We start from the raw sequence: 19,032 nt of genomic DNA, 5'->3' as shown, positions 1-19,032 counted from the left end.
CCCACATTCTACATATATCTACCATTTCTTCTGGGAGGCTGTTCCACTTATCTGCCACTCTTACAGTAAAGTATAACTTTCTTATAAGTCTATATTACAGATGGATGGATGAAACATGATGAAAGCAAGCGATAGATAGATAGATAGATAGATAGATAGATAGATAGATAGATAGATAGATAGATAGATGATAGATAGATAAATACCTAATCAAATACCGCCATATCTGGTTGAAATATGTGTTATACGTTTTGAGTAAGATACCTTAAAGTGCTTTGTCACATTTTCCAAGTTGAATAGAGTTTGATGAGGTGGTCTACCAATACCGGTCATATTAAAAGAGAAGATGGCCTGGTGCAAACTATCCAAATCATCAAGTAAGGTTCCAGTGCAATCATCATCACAAGCTGGAAATAAAAGAACAAATAAATGGTCAAAGCCATGGACAGGCAGGAAACAGCTTGAGTACTTTATACCCCAGTAGTATTAGATCATTTTATTAGAAGTGGTGTTAAGATATATCTATTAAGAAGTGTTGCATGGATCCTACAATAATAGACTCAACAGGTTCTAAAAAACCCTTTACTTCCAATCAAAGGGCAGCACTACTATGTAGCAGCTTGGCCCGTCACTATGTATTATCACACGCAGGACACCACTGAAACAGGCTTGGGTAAGTTTCCCTGAACGTCTCACATTAATAACGTTATCCCACACAATGAGCACGAAGCATCTAGTAAGAGTTGGTGAAGGAATCGTTAAACAGCATTAAATAACGAGGACACTCTTTACCCGTATCTAATTATAATATGAAATAAAACATATTCAACGGTTTCATATCTTATTATGTTTGGGTCACATGAAGTGCGATTTATTAGGTGCACCACTAGTGGCAAGGGTGACCGCCTAATTTTTGGCTTAGATTGGCCATTGTACCGAAATGTACTTGTTCGTGCCTCTGATCCATCACTTTCCTTGCATTATTAAACTTTTTCGACTATGTGTGTGAACTGGTTCTTTTGACTTATAAGTTGCTCTTATCACAGCGTCATTCCCCGTCCACCCAACTCTATATACCTATGTCAAAGGTCCCTTTCTTCCACTAACAAAATAGCTAGGTTATCGGCACAGTATAGAGTGTACTGATGTGTGTTACTTACATATACATTCTTCTTCCAAAAGAATGTGTCTTAATTCACAAGTATCACAAAGACGGCCAGTTACTCCTGTTTTGCAAATGCACTGGCCGGTTAGCCGATCACATTCATTATTCAATGAGCCGCTTGGGTTGCAGTCACATTTCTGGCAGAAGCCATCAGGCTCATTTGGATTTCCGTAGTAGCCAAGAGAACACCTACATGTTACAAAACATATACAGAATACATTATTAAATACTTTATGTTTGCACCATAACTCCCTTGCATCATAAGTAGCTATTGTTAAAGAAAATGTCAAGTTCTTATTTTAGCGTCTTTTAAATAACTGAACCGGTCCAACTTTTCTAGTGTTTCTGTGAAGCCCAACAGCTTGGCCAACACCGACAACCTGGCTTGTTTCATAGGCTTCAGTGATAATAGCATTTACAGGAGCCATTGAGTTTAGTGCTCGCCTCAAGCTTTAGGAAAATTGATAGGGTTTTGGTCCAAAAGATGACAGGGTCTTTTGCTGAAGATGGCATAAGCTATTGGGAAAACACAGAAAAGTATGTCTTCTTTGTTGTTTTCAATGTTCGCCCCCCAAAAAAAGAGTAAAAACTGACTGTAATACTCTCTTTTCAATAGCACATATGGTCCTTACCTTTCACAGTATCGCCCTTCATATCCAGGTAGACAGGCATCACAACGGAAATCATTAATACCTTCTAGGACGCATGTGGGGCTAAAACTAGGAACATAAACAGTAAAAGGGAGTTTAAAATGTTTAACAATTCTTCTCACAATTTATAGCGCAGAACTGCATACTGTCATATTAGAGCAGATTTTATTTCTCTATGTTTATATTTTTATACTTAATTTCTCTAATTTGCTAATACAGCATGTAATCAGAGCTATATTACCCTAGTCAGCTTCCAAGGACAGGAGACCTCAGAAGAATGCCAGCTTCAAACGGCCTATTGAGCCCCAGCTAGGAGGTTTAAGAGATCAATCTACTCAACACAGCACATTGTTTTGGGAGAAGGAAGAGGTCTGAACTTCTCCGTCATGCTTCCGCGTGCAACTGAATATTTAGTGCCAGAATATGGTGTCATGCGCAGACATCATCTATCTATATGCAGAGGTGGAGTGGTCAGACAGATCTATACCACCGTAAAGGTAGTCATTCAGACACTTGAACTCTGTATTCCACTGTACAACTTAGTACCCCATTTTCACAAAAGCTTCTAAGTAGGACATTGATGTTAAGCATATATTTTTGGCTCATTTGCAGATGCTTCAAGATGCCTTCTTATGGTTATTTCTCAACAATATAATTGCGGTTTATGATACCATATCATGTTGATTCCAGCATTAATGCTAAGAGGACTAGAAACTGACACCATCAAAAAAGATTCTAAAAAAAGCAATATTAAAACATAAATATCTGATTTGTGGAGTAATGGCAGACAAGGGAGAAGACTGTACACACATTTCAACATAAAATAGGTGTTTAGATGTAAAATTACCTCTGGCTGTTGCCCTTGGGACAAGCACACAATGAGCAATCTGCAATTGACCCAGTTACTTTCCCATAGTAGCCAGGAGCACATAGATGGCAGTGGTCACCAGCTGTATTATCTTGGCAGTCCTGCAACATGACAGCAAACCAACAATCAGCATTGCCTATAACTGGTTGTCGCTGGTAATACACTAATCCTTCACTTAATACTGCAGCAAGGAGGTTCTATAACAATGTACCCACTTTCAGGTAATGATCAGGGAAATTGGTGAAATCTGACAGTATGGTTTTTAGACTGGTCGATGCATGTTATCTATTGCTATAAGGCATATGTTTTTATGAAAGACACTTTTTTGCACTCGGAGATTGATTTTTTTGTTCACTATGCGGTGTTAGACATGTGAGCATAGCTAAATAGTTATGGTATTTTTATGGTATTTTATTAACATGTTGGCCCGCTAATGGCTGTATCTATTGTGAGACTGTGAGCCCCAGGGAGTTGATTGGCATGGCATCTGGGTACAGCTGCTATGCAGATTATACATATGGGTCCCTGGGGTGGAGCAATTGGAGAGCAGGGTGGGCCAATGCTCCATTTCCCCCATTTTGTGGAAATTCCATGCCAGGTTTTCCAGGAGGCAAGAAGTCCACAGGATCCGGTCCGGGATTCCTATGGGGCCGGCATAAGGCACAGGTGCTGGACATTAAAAACCCCTGGAGCCTGATACTCAGAGAGACTGTTGGGGGGAGAGGAAGTTCCCTGTGCTCCCAGGGCAAGGAGAGACCCTGAAGAAGACAATCCCTGAGCCAAGTGAGGCAATACCTGCCTGGACGTTTTGTGTGTTGTCTGGGGGAGGTTTTCCAGAGCCTGGCGTAGCTGGGTCTGGCTGGCAGGTTGAGTTAGTGGGTGATTAGGCTGGTCAGTCTGGACCAGCATAGTTAAGTTAGAGAGGGCTCCAATTGGGAGCTAGGTTTTCTTTTTATGATTTGGTTTTTGGGGTTTAAGCGGTTAAAATAAAGCGCTGTTTTGTTCAAAGCTACTGTTCCTGACTCTGATTGCCCCAGAGGACTGTGCTTAGGACCCCTAAAAGTGACATGTATGGCCCTCATGCTATAGGGTTTGTCACACTATTTTTATTGAATGGGAAATTGGGATTATACAGTAAATTATTGCAAATTATTAAAATATTAACCAACTCTCTGGTGGGGGAGTCGTAGGATAAAATTGTACAACGCCAGTGGGTATTACATGCAATAACATTCACCTTAGTCATCTGGCTTGATCTACTATCATTTAAACTAATATTTAAATGCTCAAACAGACATAACCACAAATGGAAAAATATTTATCTAGATGGTCTAGAGTTACAGTTTTGCACATACATTCAGAATCATACAAAATACCCCTGATTTTACTTATATATAACATAGGTAGACTTGAATAAATGAAAATATTGTTTCAATTGTAAATGTTGACTGACCCCTTCAATGTGAGGCAATATTAAGATATGAAATAATATATAAATACGATGTAAATACTGAAAATATATTATCTCTCAAGGACCCTAAAATTGACAAGTTTTCACCCTAATTTTATTCTAACATTATTTTAATGTTAGTTATTAATGTAATTACAATGTAGAATGCATTATCATAAATGAGACTGAAATGTAATATATCTGGCTGCTTTGAGATCCTGTATAATGTTACATACCATGCATCTGCCAGTATCTGGATCACAGATCTCGCTGTGGTTGCTGCACTGACAGGGGACACAGGGAGGGTTTTGGAAACGTAACCCTAAGATACTGATTTCTGAGAGCTTCTCTCTATAGTATCCAGGTGCACACTCCTAAAGAAAGAAAAAAATGGGGTGAAAAGGGTAAATCCATTGTTTTTGAAACGGCAGAATAAAATTCTACTTTTTGGAAATGCAACCTACCTGACATGAAAGTCCTCTATAACCAGGGGGGCACTCGCAGACCTCAATGAGATGAGCAGCTTCTCGGCCAGAATGCATGTCTGATGCCTCCACCGCAATCTCCATTGATATATTAGAGATCCTAGGAATGTTCAAAAAAAGAGGAAAATAATAGGAATTTAACACAGAATGAACACATTAACTGATGACCTGATGTTTTACAAGCACATAAGTATAACGTGACTGTGATTTATGTACATAATTTACTAAATCTTTACCTGCTTTGTTGTAATCCATATCCATAAGATGCTTTGATTAGAATGTAATCAATGTTGTTTAAAACATACATGAAATCTGATCTTGTTACAGTCTGTTCAGAATCAAAATACCTCCAGTTATTCTGCAAATGACAAGCAAATAAAGGAAACATTCAGTGAAGTTAAATGGTAACCATTACATTGGATTAAACAAAAACACAGTTCCAGAGAAGTTTTGTGATCACAGCATAGACCATTGGATTGCTCACATTTTGCTGTCCTACTCTTTAGAATAATAATGTCTAAAGCATCAGAGACAATGTTCCAAAAGTCTGTACCTTGGCACTGAACATTCAACTAAGATCCTTAATCCTTAGCAGCATTATGAGTTGGTTACTAAGTAATACATATGTTGGTTTGATGTGGCTCAGTTTTATTTTGCCCAGTTGGTTTTAACTGTGGAGAACTTGAGCAGCTGCTGAGAAGCCAGGCTATTACTTATATACAGTACTTACCTCTGTCATGCTGGCTTGAATCTCCGTTCTCACCGCGTTTCCAGGAGCAGGGGTGTACATAGATATAATCAGTTTGCTGGCGCTCCCACCTTTCATTAAAATCTTCGGCTCAAAATCAGAGGAACCAGAATCTCCCAGAGCATAATAAGTAATGACATATGACAGCATTCCACCGTAGGCCAAAATCTGTGGCCAGATAAATAGAAGATAAAAGTGTAAAACATGGTTTACATTGCCAGACAAAATAAAAAGAATGACTGTTAATGCAACCGCAAACATTAGACCTTTACGGCTCAACAATAAATTTTTATGTTATATTCATATCTTGGAATTCTCTGGGTTTGACCAGGATTCTCCGGGTAAAGCCCCGCTTCCTCGGGTCTTCCAGTCTTTATTTTTGCTTGGCAGGGGGCGGGACTTGGCTATATCCAATCTCCACCCACTTCCTGTTTTCTCCTACCCACTTTGCTTTGACTTCCCTTCTAGCAGGCCCCTATACAAGACCAACCCCGCCTCTATATGTGACTAGCCCCACCCGCCATCAAGGCAAGGCCACAGATATCACATTAATATGACCATTTTACATGTATCAAGTTAAATATTAACTACTGTTCTTACCTTATTATCTAAAAACTGTTGTGGTAATTAGCAATGCTAATTTTAAAACTTTAAATTAGAATAGAATGTATACTTGGTAATGGGATACAGGACAATAAATACAAATATCAGTGACTTACAGGTATGCGGACATAGCCTTCCATTTCGGCACAAAGCTGGGATACTCCAGAACAGAAACAGAGGGAACAGCCCAGTGGATTCTCAGCATGAAGAGCAAAAGTGCCAGCCTTACACTCGTTGCAATAACTTCCAACCACATTGTCCTGTAACAAAACAGGTGTATAAAATCACGTTTTTAAAAGGACAAAAGTACACATCATTTTACACATTTTGCAGATTAGCCATTTGTATAATGTGTTCTAGCTCTGTTACTTAAGCCCAAAATACTAGACAATCACCTAGATTCCTTATCATACTGTCGGTGGAGTTGCATTCATGAATAGCATAATAGATAATTAATCATAAATCATCTGTGCGCCTTTGCACTGTGGATTCTACGGTATCTTGGTCAAAATAAAAGTTTGCTAATGCAACCAGAGAGTTATGTGACAAAAATGGCCCATTGTACCTTAAAATACACATTCCCAATGTGATTGATTGAATTTGGTTGAATCACAATCTATTCCAAAAAGCAGTGGCTAAATCTTGTGGAGGCCAAAAAAAGCCTACTTTAAGGGCTAAACATTTTCTCTTTAATGTTTAATACAAAAATTCAATGGATTCTAGCTGAATTGGCTTCAATGGGAGCAGTGCAGGCTGCAGGACATGTGCTCTCGGTGCAGACAGGGGAGAAGGAGTCTGGTTTTGTTACTAAAAACTGCAAAATAATGTACAGTACGTGACAAACTGCACGCAGAAAAAATGCATTGGTTTTACACAGAACATTGTTTTCCCAAGGATGTTTGAAGCTATACAATGTATTATACCATGTTATATATTTTTTTATCAAGTTATGTTATAAAACACGTGTTGGAGTAATACAGAGAACAGGGTTTATTTACCTTACAAGCACATTCGCCGGTCTCTTCCACGCAGCTGCACACCTTCCGTTCATCATCACACCATGCAGACTGCGTGCCTTCGGGATCACAGTCACAAGAAACGCACTCGGGATATTTCCTATATCCAAACAGGCAGGCGCTGCAGCTCTGTCCACCAAATTCCTTTCTGCAATGGCACTGGCCAGTTGAAAGGTCACACTGGAGGCTGTTGGACCCATCTTTGCTGCAGTTACATTCCTGAAATCAGACAAATACATGACATCTTGACATTTGCAGCATTAATATGATCCTGTTGGCAGATATCCCCGCCAGACCAACTAGGTTGTTGGTCACATGGTTATCTGGCACAGGCTTTGATAATTCTAGAGGTCTCTTACCAGACATCCAAGTTCTGGATCATGACCCCAGTAGTTGGTGTCACAGAATTCACACTTGGGTCCATGCGTATGAGGAGGGCAGATGCACTCTCCAGACTCAGGATCACAGTTATTCTGGGTGTGTGCACAGTCACAAGCTGGGAAGGAAAACGTAACACAACAATGTTGGAAAATTGCAAAATGTGAAAGGGGGACACTTTTTTTTAAAAAAAACTCTCCGATACAAGCAATTGCATCACCACTTAAAACACACTTTATTTTTGTCAGCACAGTCATGCATATTAAAAATAACCAACACATTGAATTGAATTCCCATAAGGCTCAGCCAGACATACTACTTCCATGATGCTGGCTGAGCGTCATGGGAAGTGCAGCAACAGTAAAGCTGCAGATGCTAGCTGTGAACTACAATTCCTATGATTCTCAGCCATCCAGCCAGGTGTCCACCATAATGCTGGCTGAGCACCATTGGAAGAGTAGTCCACAGCAGCAGAATTTTTTTTTTAAATTAAAAAAGGCTAATGTTATCCTCCCTCCATTGATTTTTGGAATCAAAACGTTTGATACTGCAAAAATTGATGACATTATTCTTCACGATATTCTTGTAAGAAACTTTTATTTCTTTGTTAATTCATGTAAACAATTGTTTCATATTTATTAAGAAATTTCCTTTTATTTGCCAACCCCCCCAGTTATGCACAGCTGCCCCCAGAAATGCATTATACCCCCTATATGACACTCTGCCTTCCTGATATGCCTTATACCCTCCTATATGCCGCTCTGCCCCATGATATGCCTTTTAACCCCCTATATGCCTTATACCCCCCTATATGGCACTCTGCCTCCAGAAATGCCTTATACCCCCTATATGCCACACTGCCTCCAGAAATGCCTTATACCCCTATAAGCCACTCTGGAGGCAGAGTTTAAAAGGGGTGGGACGAAGAGCTGAGGCACGGCCATTGGGCGGCGCGGTGGGTGCACGCCAGCCCCTTTATTTTCATTAGACGCCGGCGGCCGGAAAAGGCTTTCAATCCCGTTTGCAGCCGCTCAGCGGCTGTTTTCAATGTTGATCTGCCGGCCAACATTGAAAACAGCCTCTGAGCGGCTGCGAACAGGATTGAAAGCCCCTTCCGGCCGCTGGCATCCCGGGACAGAGACCCCAAATCGGGACTGTCCCGCCTGAATCGGGACAGCTGGGGGGCATGCGATCATAGAATTGAATATAGCTATGCATCAGCTCCAAAACATAACTAATCAACACTGTGCAAAACCTACGAGTGCAGCCGCCATCCTGGTATGCATAAAATCCATGGGCACAAACATCACACTTGAGTCCAGCTACTCCAGGTACGCAGGTGCACTGCCCGGCATCATTACAAGCATCTGAAACGGAGCCTGACTCGTTACAATCACAGGGGAGACATCCAATGCCAGACGTCAAACCGTAGAATCCATGCTGTGGGAATAAACCATAAAGTCACTCACTTTCCATGAAAATGTATTTAATTCCTAGAGTGCGTTAATGGCCCTATAGAAGTGCCGTTTGCTTAACCGGATCCGTGTTGGTGAGTCCACAGGAGAATACTGTTATGTTATCTATCTTTGTATCTGTTATAAAATCAACTATATTTAATTGCCCTGATCTTATTCTTTTTACACTATACATTCACTTTAAGAATAACCGGTTTTATTGTTTCTTACCACGCACTGATCGCATCTTTTTCCAAACACATTTGGTTTACATTCACATATGCCAGTCTCGTGGCGACAAATGCCTGAAACAGAGCTTTCAGGATGGCATTGGCAAGCTTAAAAAAAGAAAAGGAAAAAAATAGACGTAAATAATGGTCAACTTTTTTAAATTAGCAAATATACACATTTAAAAAAATAAATATGATACATAGTGAATAATGCATTTGTTTGCATTCAAAAGCTTAGTCTGCCAGAAAAAAAAACCAGCAGATGTTTAAGGGAAAAAAGAAGGGAAATTCCACAATAAACTAGATGCCTTCATTCAACTATCCGAAGACATAACGTGCATACAGCTATAGGGATTAATCAACGGGAAATGTTGAGGCACAACAAGAAATAAAAGGCACAAAAAAGACAATCCTAGTCAAGTAAATGCCACATTTGTGACACCAACGGAGAGTGCGCCGTTTTCTTAACTAGATCGGTGTTGGTGGGCCCACGGGAGAATACTGCCTCCTTACTACAAAGAAGGTGACTCCGTCCTGAATCACAGGGGCTCATACCCACCAACACAATATGTACAGTCAACCGCAGCGGTATTTATGTCACGCGAAATGCTGCCGTACTTAAGTTATGGCGAGTGCTTAAACTTTTTTTGTTTTGTCATATTAAAATCTCCTATGGGTACTTAATTTATTAGTATGATTACTTTGCATTATTATGTTTATCTTAGCTATACTTCTAAAGTATTTGCTCGGCTGCACAGTCAAGTCAAACGGGAGTTAATATATGCATGGAATCAGCCATTCACAATCGAGTGGGCGGGGTTATCTGGCTGACGCAATAACAAAGGCACCAACGATGGATTTCTTGGATGGATTTGTACCTTTGTACCTTTTTGTATGTTTTTTATTAATGGATAAATGTATGTAGTTATTTCTGCTCATAAATTGCCACTATAGTTTCCATCGTTTATTTTATGGGATTTTAGAGTAATAAACTAACATTTATCGAAAAGCCTTTGTCTGCTACCTTCTTCAAATTTTACTAAACCTCCAAACACCGCGCAAACTCTCTTCACTATCAGACAGTAGGTGATGAATGGCTGCTTTATACAGAATATGCTTAAAAGACCTTGTAACAAAATATGAAACAGCTATATGTTTCTTTAAATTCTGTCTATGGAAACACTATGACTGCTCGAGCGATATTCCAGCTGTTTTGTTTTTTTTCCTGAAAGCAACAGTTTTTATCTTGATAGAGACAAAATTCCAAAGATAATCAAAGGAATTTAACACTGCAAATCTTTTTTGGTTTTGATGTAAATCAGCCAATTATAACTAAATACATACTGATATATATTTTCCCTATGGGAGAAACTACAGACTGCAAAGATTACTGCTCCTCTTATCTTTGCTCCCTGCAGACAATGACCGCAAGGCTGAAGAGATCATCAAAGACAAGAATTTCCAACAAATTGTCCTTGCTGGTCATGTCATTGGTCTGTAGATTAGATGAGGAAACACAACAGCAATCTCATTTACTAATACAAGCAGAGGGCAAACGGTTGTACATGGTCTATCTGCGTGACAATGGAAGCACAGATTTCTGCTCCAGGATTCTGGAGAAGGCATCTAAAAAACAGGCTGTTGTTTACGTACATTGGGATGTAACCAAAAAAGCAAGGTTCCATGAATCATGGTGAAAGTGATGGGTATAAATACATACTACACCAGTCTGCAACTATTTAATCAGTGGAAAAGTAAAATTTGAAATAATTATGCCTCTCCATGTTCCAGTGGCACAAGTCTTGAATAAAATGACGTGCAAATCACTTCATCATCCCTTCTGTACGTTGGTGGCCCAAGTCTTGGTGTCACGTTGTATCGACTCAAGCACTCGTAGTCACTGATTGCATAATACTGCCAAGGCGTGAACTCAACACCATCCTGAGAACGTTCTAATATCCAGTTACCTGGCCGTGGGGAATTTGCTGCTTTAATTATTATGTATGCAACTTGGAAGATCTGCACACAAAAAGAATGTTTCATTAAATACATATTTCACACAAAAACATTTTTTTTTTCATTCCTATTGCTACACAATTGCTATAAGACACTGCCCCTCAATTTGTCTTTTCTTAACTGTATTTCCAGGGTTATAAGTTACCTCCTAATTGTACCAGGCAAAACGCTTGTAAAGATATATTTTCCTAACAATTTGCACCAAAAGGATTAAAATATGCCAGTATTATTTTTTTTTCTTTCCATAATACACATACTGCACAAATATGGATATTTGCAAAAAGAGAATACATATTATAGCTCTTAACTAATTATTATTTATCCATTTCTCATATTTTGCAGAACTGTACTTCAGGTAAGCAGTACAAAATAATTTGGATTTACAAGAAGAAAAGATAAGGAGAGCCCTGCTAACTGAGCTTACAATCTAGATATGTGTGTTTCCCATTCTTAAGTGAAAACCTTAATATATATTTTTCAGGGGTTTGTAATGTGCATTACTATTTATCCATGAAACTGCGCTTATATTACCATCACAGTATTTTCTCCCCCACACTGTGTATTCTGCTAACTTGCCTCCCTGTTTGTTATATGGTTGAGTGAACGACAAATGAGCCGGTTCATATTGTACTGAGATTTTTTCTGAATGGCTCCAGAGTCATGAGTCTTAACAAAGCTACAGCTGATGTAGCTCATTGTAAGCCCACACTGGACAAGTATTTGCAACAATATATGTTTCTCCTGTAGCCTGTTTCATTCTTCAATTTAGAGAACATGCAGAAGCACCAATTTAAAGCTATACCGCTTACGAGCCAATATGAATTATACATTTTAATTTGCCATCCAAACAACATCCCACTATCGCTCTCTGTAACATATGGGCAAGAAAAGGAGTGTCCAGTGTGATTACAGGAGCCACTTAAGGCTGATGGACCGATTTCCTCCAGTTGTCCGTGGGCTAACATCCCATCTGCACTATGATGGGACCTTCGTTTTAAGCCCAGTGCTGCGTGACCAACAGTTCCCGACCTGAAAAGGATTTTAGATGTTCTAGATGTGGCACCATGTTGTTATCTAAATGGTATAATTGGTCAAACATGACCTTGGTCTGAAAGTTGTCTTTCTACACCTGAAATCCATACAATTGTGCATACCATAACAACACAATGGAACAGCAATGAATTAATTGGCAAGCTATCAAGGTAATTATATTTACGCAAGTTCTCCAACCAATCCTGGGATGCATATTAATACCCTCCGTTGCTGCTAATAACATGTACCTTATGTACTTACATGATAAGAGATATTTTAGGTGATTATTTTTAAACCTGCTTAATAACTTATAAGTTATTTAAAATATTCTGTGTACATTATTTTATCATAAAAGATTGACTTTTTGTCTTTCATAGCTTGATGTGTGCTAACTGATATTAATCTGGTGTGAACGTTGCGAGATAGGGTGGGACAGTGTGCGACGGGAAGAGGTAAGCGGAGTGAAATTCTGTAAGCACAAAGATCAGATTTATATTTGTCTTCAGACTGAGGCATACATATTTTGGGTTGCAGACTTAATTATTTTCCTTAGTTTAACAGTTGGTACCCTTAGAGATGTATATAGAGGTTGCACAGATGGGACATTTCACTGGTCTGTACCTTGCAGGACACCATAGAATAAACTAGGTGGCAGAGTAAAAAGGCACATAAAATTCTTAGGCATTTAGGAGGATTAGTGTAAACTGCTAACAAGCAGTGTGTTGACAAATAGCTTAACATCATAAAAAACACTTTCTGAACTTAAGAGAGAACAGCTCATTCTGCATGTATTTTAGGATCTAAATAATGACATCACCACCCACTTACTATAATCCCATTTATTGCAACAACCACTAGGAGGAAAATGGCTTCTAAAATCCAAATTCTATTAGAGTGTTTTGTTTCTTTCACAAACTTATATATTTATATTGTATGCAATGTGTCCCCAGAAAATACAGTGGAAGTGTTTAAGAGTATTTAAAGAAAAAAAAAGTTCACCCAGTGTGCTGAAAAATATATAATAAAACTGCTAAGAATATAAGGCATGAAAGTAACCCTTGACACCAAATAAATGGCTGTATGACAGTGGCCTGGGAAAAAACCCATGGAAAATAATAGGCAGTCAAGCAACATGCTGTAAAACTGTCTCTTTACAACATAATGGATGAGCAACGTGACTGATGATTCTCTCAGGATAAATTTACCAGATCAGTGATGTCTCTTTTTGCTGCACAATATTTGACACAAAGAGCAAATAAGTAGATTTATGCATGAATACCTTAAAGCTTGTAGGGATAACATGCAAACACGTATGCAAATTTAGGATGCATTATTTTAAATGGGACATTGCGATGATATAAAGTATTGTTTATCTAATGAAATAATCTCCTCGAGTCAGTAGTCAGAGTGTCCACGCCATTAATTAGACTAGACATTCTGCGTTTAACAGCAAGGTAGCATGATGAGGACCTAGTTTGTCGTCTAGATGATTGGACTGAGATAACAGAGATAAAACATATATCTAATATGGATACACGCAACCGTTCAAAAGTTTGGGGTCACTTACCAACTTGCTTGTTTTCGAAAGAAAATACATTTTTGTCTATTAGAATAACATGGAATGGATGAGAAATACCGTGCAGACGTCGTTAATGTTGTTAAATGACTATTGCAGATGGAAAGAGCTGATTTTGTATGGAATATCTTCATTGGCGTACTATCACTCCCATCACTCCTGTGTTCCAATGGCACGTTATGTTTGCTAATCCAAGTTTACATTTAAAAGGCTAATTGATCATTAGAAAACCCGTTTTGCAACTATATTAGCACAGTTACAAATTTCCATGACCCCAAACTTCTGAACTGTATTGTATCTAATGTCAAAACATTGTATTATATGAAAACCACAACTGTTTTGAAACAAATAACATGTCATTTTTTTCTGCATAAATGTAGCAAATATAGTGGCACATTAGCCTTTCTGAGTAGGGACTGAGTTCAGGGTTGGAAAGAAAAAACCCGACTTGGAAAAGGGGCAAACACATATGGGGTGGGGGATTCTACAGAACCCTAAACCCTAGCCTCATGTATTCACAAAGCAGACAACAGGAACATTTAAAGGAACCACATGAATTGAAGTGCATATGATGGCTGGAGTGTCCCTTAAATAAGGAAAATGGCTATAGCCATGTTTGTTCAAGAGGTCCTACATTAAAGTTGATATATTTAATTGGGCTAAAGCCGTAGAATAACATAAATCTTTGGAATCTCAGAGGTTTCAAAAACGTACCAAATTTGAAAAAAACAATACATTTTCATATAGCTTAATTTAATCTATTTTTTAATATAATGAGATAATGTAGAGATGTGACCCTAGCTTTCTCATTAAGGTGGTTAGGCATGGTTAATAAGCAGACAAATGGATCCCCCGGTTAAAGTAAACTGAATTAAAATGTAAACCCCTTATCATGCATTAACCAACACTGAAAATGAGAAGCACTAATACAGGGTTTAATTAATTATTCCTAGTCGCAAATGCTAAAGCTGTCCTTATGCCCTAAATAAAGTAAATTTTTTACACACAAGAGGATTTGGGGCATTTATGATACAGTGGTGGGGAAAGAATTGGCGAGAATTGATTCTAGTATTGATCCTAGTGATATCTTTGACCTGCTATGTCCATTTCATGCACGTAACAGAACAATTTAGTATTACTAATACAATAATAATAATAATACTTATTATTTTGAATGTCATTTACTTTGTTACCTTTCAAATTCTTGGATTGTGATCAACCACACTATTAAAAGGGAATTGTGACTATTTATTTTACTTAGTACCAGGTTACAAATATGGTTTCCTTATTTAATAGTTGTAGTTTTAGCAAAATATAATATTTTCAGGCAGACGTTCATATCTGTGAGGTAGCTCTGTTATCTGAGCCCAACCTACTAGGCAAACACCCTTACTCCTTTCAAATAATTGAATGGCTCAGTCTTAATCACCCAGCAGGACACTCTGATTAATGAAATGCATAAATCATTATATTTAATCCTCAAAGAGAAACATATTTTTTTCCCATGAGATTTTGACTTTATCAACTAAATGTAAAGCATTGTGTGCCGCTATTTTTTCTACACAGTATTACATGCACTATTTAGAAAGTTCACAGATAAAAGACATAAACACTACAGATAAGCAGTCCATATATTATGCAGTTTACAGGTTATTTATAGAGAAACAGAGGACCGTATAATGAGTACTTCCAAGTGGAACAAAGACTGTACATGTGAGATTTATAAGGATCCAGACGTTATTTGGTTAGCTTGTAATTTAGATTGTTCAAAGGAACTGGAAATGTGATATCTTACACATTTGGTATATGTGTGGTATTTCCAATTCAGGATGCTTGTAATTAAAGAGTAATGAAGGTCTTTCTAATACAGTAGGGGTTGTGCAGTACTTGATCCATACATTTTAAAATGTGAAGGTATAGGCAATCTGGTTCTAACTGTGCTAACTAAAAGATAAAATAACCCTGGTGTCACACCATACCCTTAGTTGACTATTCTCCCACAAATACTACATAGATGCCATAAAGAACTGCAAATGTGTAGGACTATGCAGAAAGGTGCTATTTTAAATCAGGAAAAAAAGATTTTAGCTAGAAAAAACATTAAAACAAGAAAGTGTCATAATTACTTGTCTTAAATCCAGTGTTATGGTGACCCAGTGATATATTCTGCCATTCTGAATACTGGGACTTTGCCACCAATCATTAGTGCCATCGATTGCATTGGTTATCGGGTGCCGTTCTGTAAATAAACAAATAAAAAAACATATACCAGCTTGCAAGTGAAAGAGAATAGAAAATGGAGTAAGAAAGTATTTTATTTCTATATATTTTGGTGAGAGGATTATTGGGTTCCGGTGAGTAAACAAAATACTACAGAAATAACGATGCCTGTTTGCAGTTAACCAGCAAGATGTACAACACATAATGAGGTCTTTTAACTACAACGTGAGTACATGAAAGTTGGCAAAAAAATCTTAATTTGTAGCAGCTCATTCATATATGCACTATTACTAACTCACATACTCAAACACACACAACTTATTCTGCACATTGATTGCTTGAAAAAAGCAAGCAATATGCAGAATAATTCAACCCCCAGATTGCTTGTGATTTGTAAATATAAGCTGAAGCTTGCAAATTTCTCTTTGTAGCCTCAGGGGGGTGACATGTAACCTCCCACACACACAGACACCAAAAAAAGATTAATTACAAAAATAATAATAGAAATGAAACAGGGATCCCCACATTAAGCAAGGGGGTCAACAACCCATCCACCTTTATCCCCTACCCTGTATGTGGTGGGGTAGGGGGTAATAATAGACTATATTGGGGTATAAAGCCCACCATGCTCTACATAATTTAGTGTTTACTGGGATGAAGTTTAAAATATACTGGGGGGAAAGGTTATTGAGTACAAAAAAATAAACCTTATATTAAACACCCTATTTACCCCCCTCCCCCCAAAAAATCCAAGTCGGTGAACTAGGAGTGAATGAGGTACTTCACTGTCCACCCCTTTGCACCTACAGGGTTCAGCCTTTTTAACTTTTACATTTTGTATTTGAGTGACTATATGAATTGCTTGCATGTAATGACATGTGACTAAACCATTTAACTATTTGTTGGTGAATAGACTCAACAGTATATCAGAAGATGGGTAACTTACCTTTGGGATTGGAACTGTTCTCATCACAGATGCTACATTGAGGGTTGCGTATTGGCCTTCCTGGCACATGTTCTACAAGTTTACAAAACATTTCTGGTCCCATTTCACCACATGTGGCATTAGTGGTAATAACGGCATTACTGGCAAGATTCAGTATAGCGGGAAACAAACCTAAACAGAACACAACAAGATTTACCATGTAGAATAACATTCAGAACACAAATTCATTTATGTGTTAGGGGAATAATGTGTTTTCAGTTTTAAAGTATTCCAGTTGATGATTTAAAACACAATATGTATGTGTATTTAATCAAGCATTAACTCTTTTTCCCTGGTTACTTTGCTGTAACCACTATATATTAGCACAATGTTAGTGATTTTTGGTATCGTCCGTGAACAGTTCTTGCTTTAGAACAATATTATGAAGCAATGTATTATAGTACGTTTATTAGAGAAGAATTGTCCTAAAAACCTCCCAAGAAATGTTGATAAAATGTCATGTTTTAAAGTTATATATATATCCAAACAAGATAAAGATAATCTGCCATGCCTGATGGACCAATCTTAAAAAGAACATGTTAATAATATAACTTAAATGTCTTGTTCTCCATACACTGCTAAATGTCACACTTTTGTAATTTAATGAAACATGGAAACATCATTTCTAGCGCTGTCAAAAGTGCAAACTCTTCTCAGAAATAATTATATATTCATGCAAGTTGCCTAATTTTCATTTTTGGGGGAAACACTTGTCAAGTGACACAAAAAAAACATGAACTGATAAGACATTCCTTTTTACGCAATTAAACCTTCAAATGAAATAATAAAATGACAGATCTGTAAAAGGTTAATTTACTTAACATGCAAGAGCTTGTAATTAACATTTTGTCTAAGTGACACAGTGCCTTTGAATACAATTATGTTTAAAATTCAATTTCGATGCTCTAGATAAAGATATAATACATTAAGGCAAACAAAGGGCTCGCTCGGGCATTCTTCCTGACCGGGGATCACAGTGTTTTCCGGTTTACTTTCTTGCTACCCTCATGCTTGCCTGTCTGGTTAGTGCTCTACTTTATGAAGCAATCATGCAGTTCAATTGCCAAAAAAACTGTAGGGTTTTGTTATCTGTGTTCATGTTCCTAGAGCCATGAAACTGCAAATCTGCACATTCCTTCCATTATTTTGACTGGCTTTAGCTTATGTATGCCTCTGACCTTTTAAGTTCTGATAACTTATCTTCATACCACATTCCTTTTATTGGGAGCTTTGCTCATTCATCAATACATATTTTCTTTTAATATATGTCAAGTTTTAACCTTTTATCATTTGAAAGAATGATAAAAGCAAAGGATCTTTATGAACAATTACCTAAGCATTGTTCTGTATGTCCTACTTGTTATGTGCGACACTACTTGTCACCCATTGTAAAGCTTTACAGAATATGATGATACGACATAAATCAATAAATAACAGCTACATTTTAGTTATCCATATTTTTAACAAAGTTAGGACCTATATGGAATATTCAAAGATACTTTTCAGTTTGTGTCCTTCTTCTAAGCAATTAAAACCATAGGTAGTAAGAAAAGCAAAAGAAAAATTGAAGATAACCCGCTGTGTGGATGTTACCACTTGCTTTCCCCCCACAGCCTTTTGTTCTTTGATTGTTGAGTACAATAAACATCCTTTAAAGAGAACGAAGGTGATGCGTAGTTTGAGGTGAGGTAAGCAACAGTAATATGTGGGTTCAGAACAGAAGTCACATCATATTACTCAGCAGTCCGTGTTCTTTATGGGGCTTGGCTGTATGGGCTACCCTTCCTACATTATTCTCCAGATTCTCCCTTCTTTGACTCAGCTCCTTCCACTCTCACCCCTTCGATAGTCCACTGTACGCTAGCCCAAACCCGTGTATGCAGCCAACCCTACCTACCTGACTTGACCCCACTCACATGCAGCCATTGAGCGTTGAAACCCAGCTATAATAAAAATAGAAACCCGTAGAACTTTGTAGGTCATAGAGAATCACCTCCTTCCAATACACTAAGGGCCTTGAGAAATAGTACATTTTAAACATTTAGAATGTTTGATACTTTAAGCAAGAGTTAACAACGATTATTCTCAGACATGATTTTCTTAACATGGAATGAATGGCCTCACCAGTTGTTAGAAACACTGTAGTATTGTGTGTT

At 37.9% G+C, this 19,032-nt stretch overlaps 1 protein-coding gene across 1 annotated transcript in view; it reads right to left on the bottom strand.

Annotated features, from left to right (window-relative positions):
- The window catches only part of LOC128497701 (laminin subunit alpha-1-like), a 49,340-nt gene extending 30,538 nt beyond the window's left edge, over positions 1-18,802 (bottom strand). The window contains 18 exon segments of the mRNA XM_053467861.1: positions 265-407; positions 1,161-1,354; positions 1,798-1,884; positions 2,663-2,784; positions 4,370-4,507; positions 4,598-4,718; positions 4,855-4,976; positions 5,349-5,701; positions 6,082-6,229; positions 6,968-7,204; positions 7,345-7,481; positions 8,623-8,803; positions 9,049-9,155; positions 10,045-10,147; positions 10,824-11,066; positions 15,798-15,910; positions 16,838-17,008; positions 18,793-18,802. Of these exon segments, the coding sequence (XP_053323836.1) occupies positions 265-407; positions 1,161-1,354; positions 1,798-1,884; positions 2,663-2,784; positions 4,370-4,507; positions 4,598-4,718; positions 4,855-4,976; positions 5,349-5,701; positions 6,082-6,229; positions 6,968-7,204; positions 7,345-7,481; positions 8,623-8,803; positions 9,049-9,155; positions 10,045-10,147; positions 10,824-11,066; positions 15,798-15,910; positions 16,838-17,008; positions 18,793-18,802 (2,730 nt within the window).
- Between the last annotated feature and the right edge of the window lie 230 nt (positions 18,803-19,032).

Source organism: Spea bombifrons, chromosome 5, assembly GCF_027358695.1.
Source record: "Spea bombifrons isolate aSpeBom1 chromosome 5, aSpeBom1.2.pri, whole genome shotgun sequence".
Taxonomy (NCBI): domain Eukaryota; kingdom Metazoa; phylum Chordata; class Amphibia; order Anura; family Pelobatidae; genus Spea; species Spea bombifrons.
This window is presented reverse-complemented; position numbering and strand designations above follow the sequence as displayed.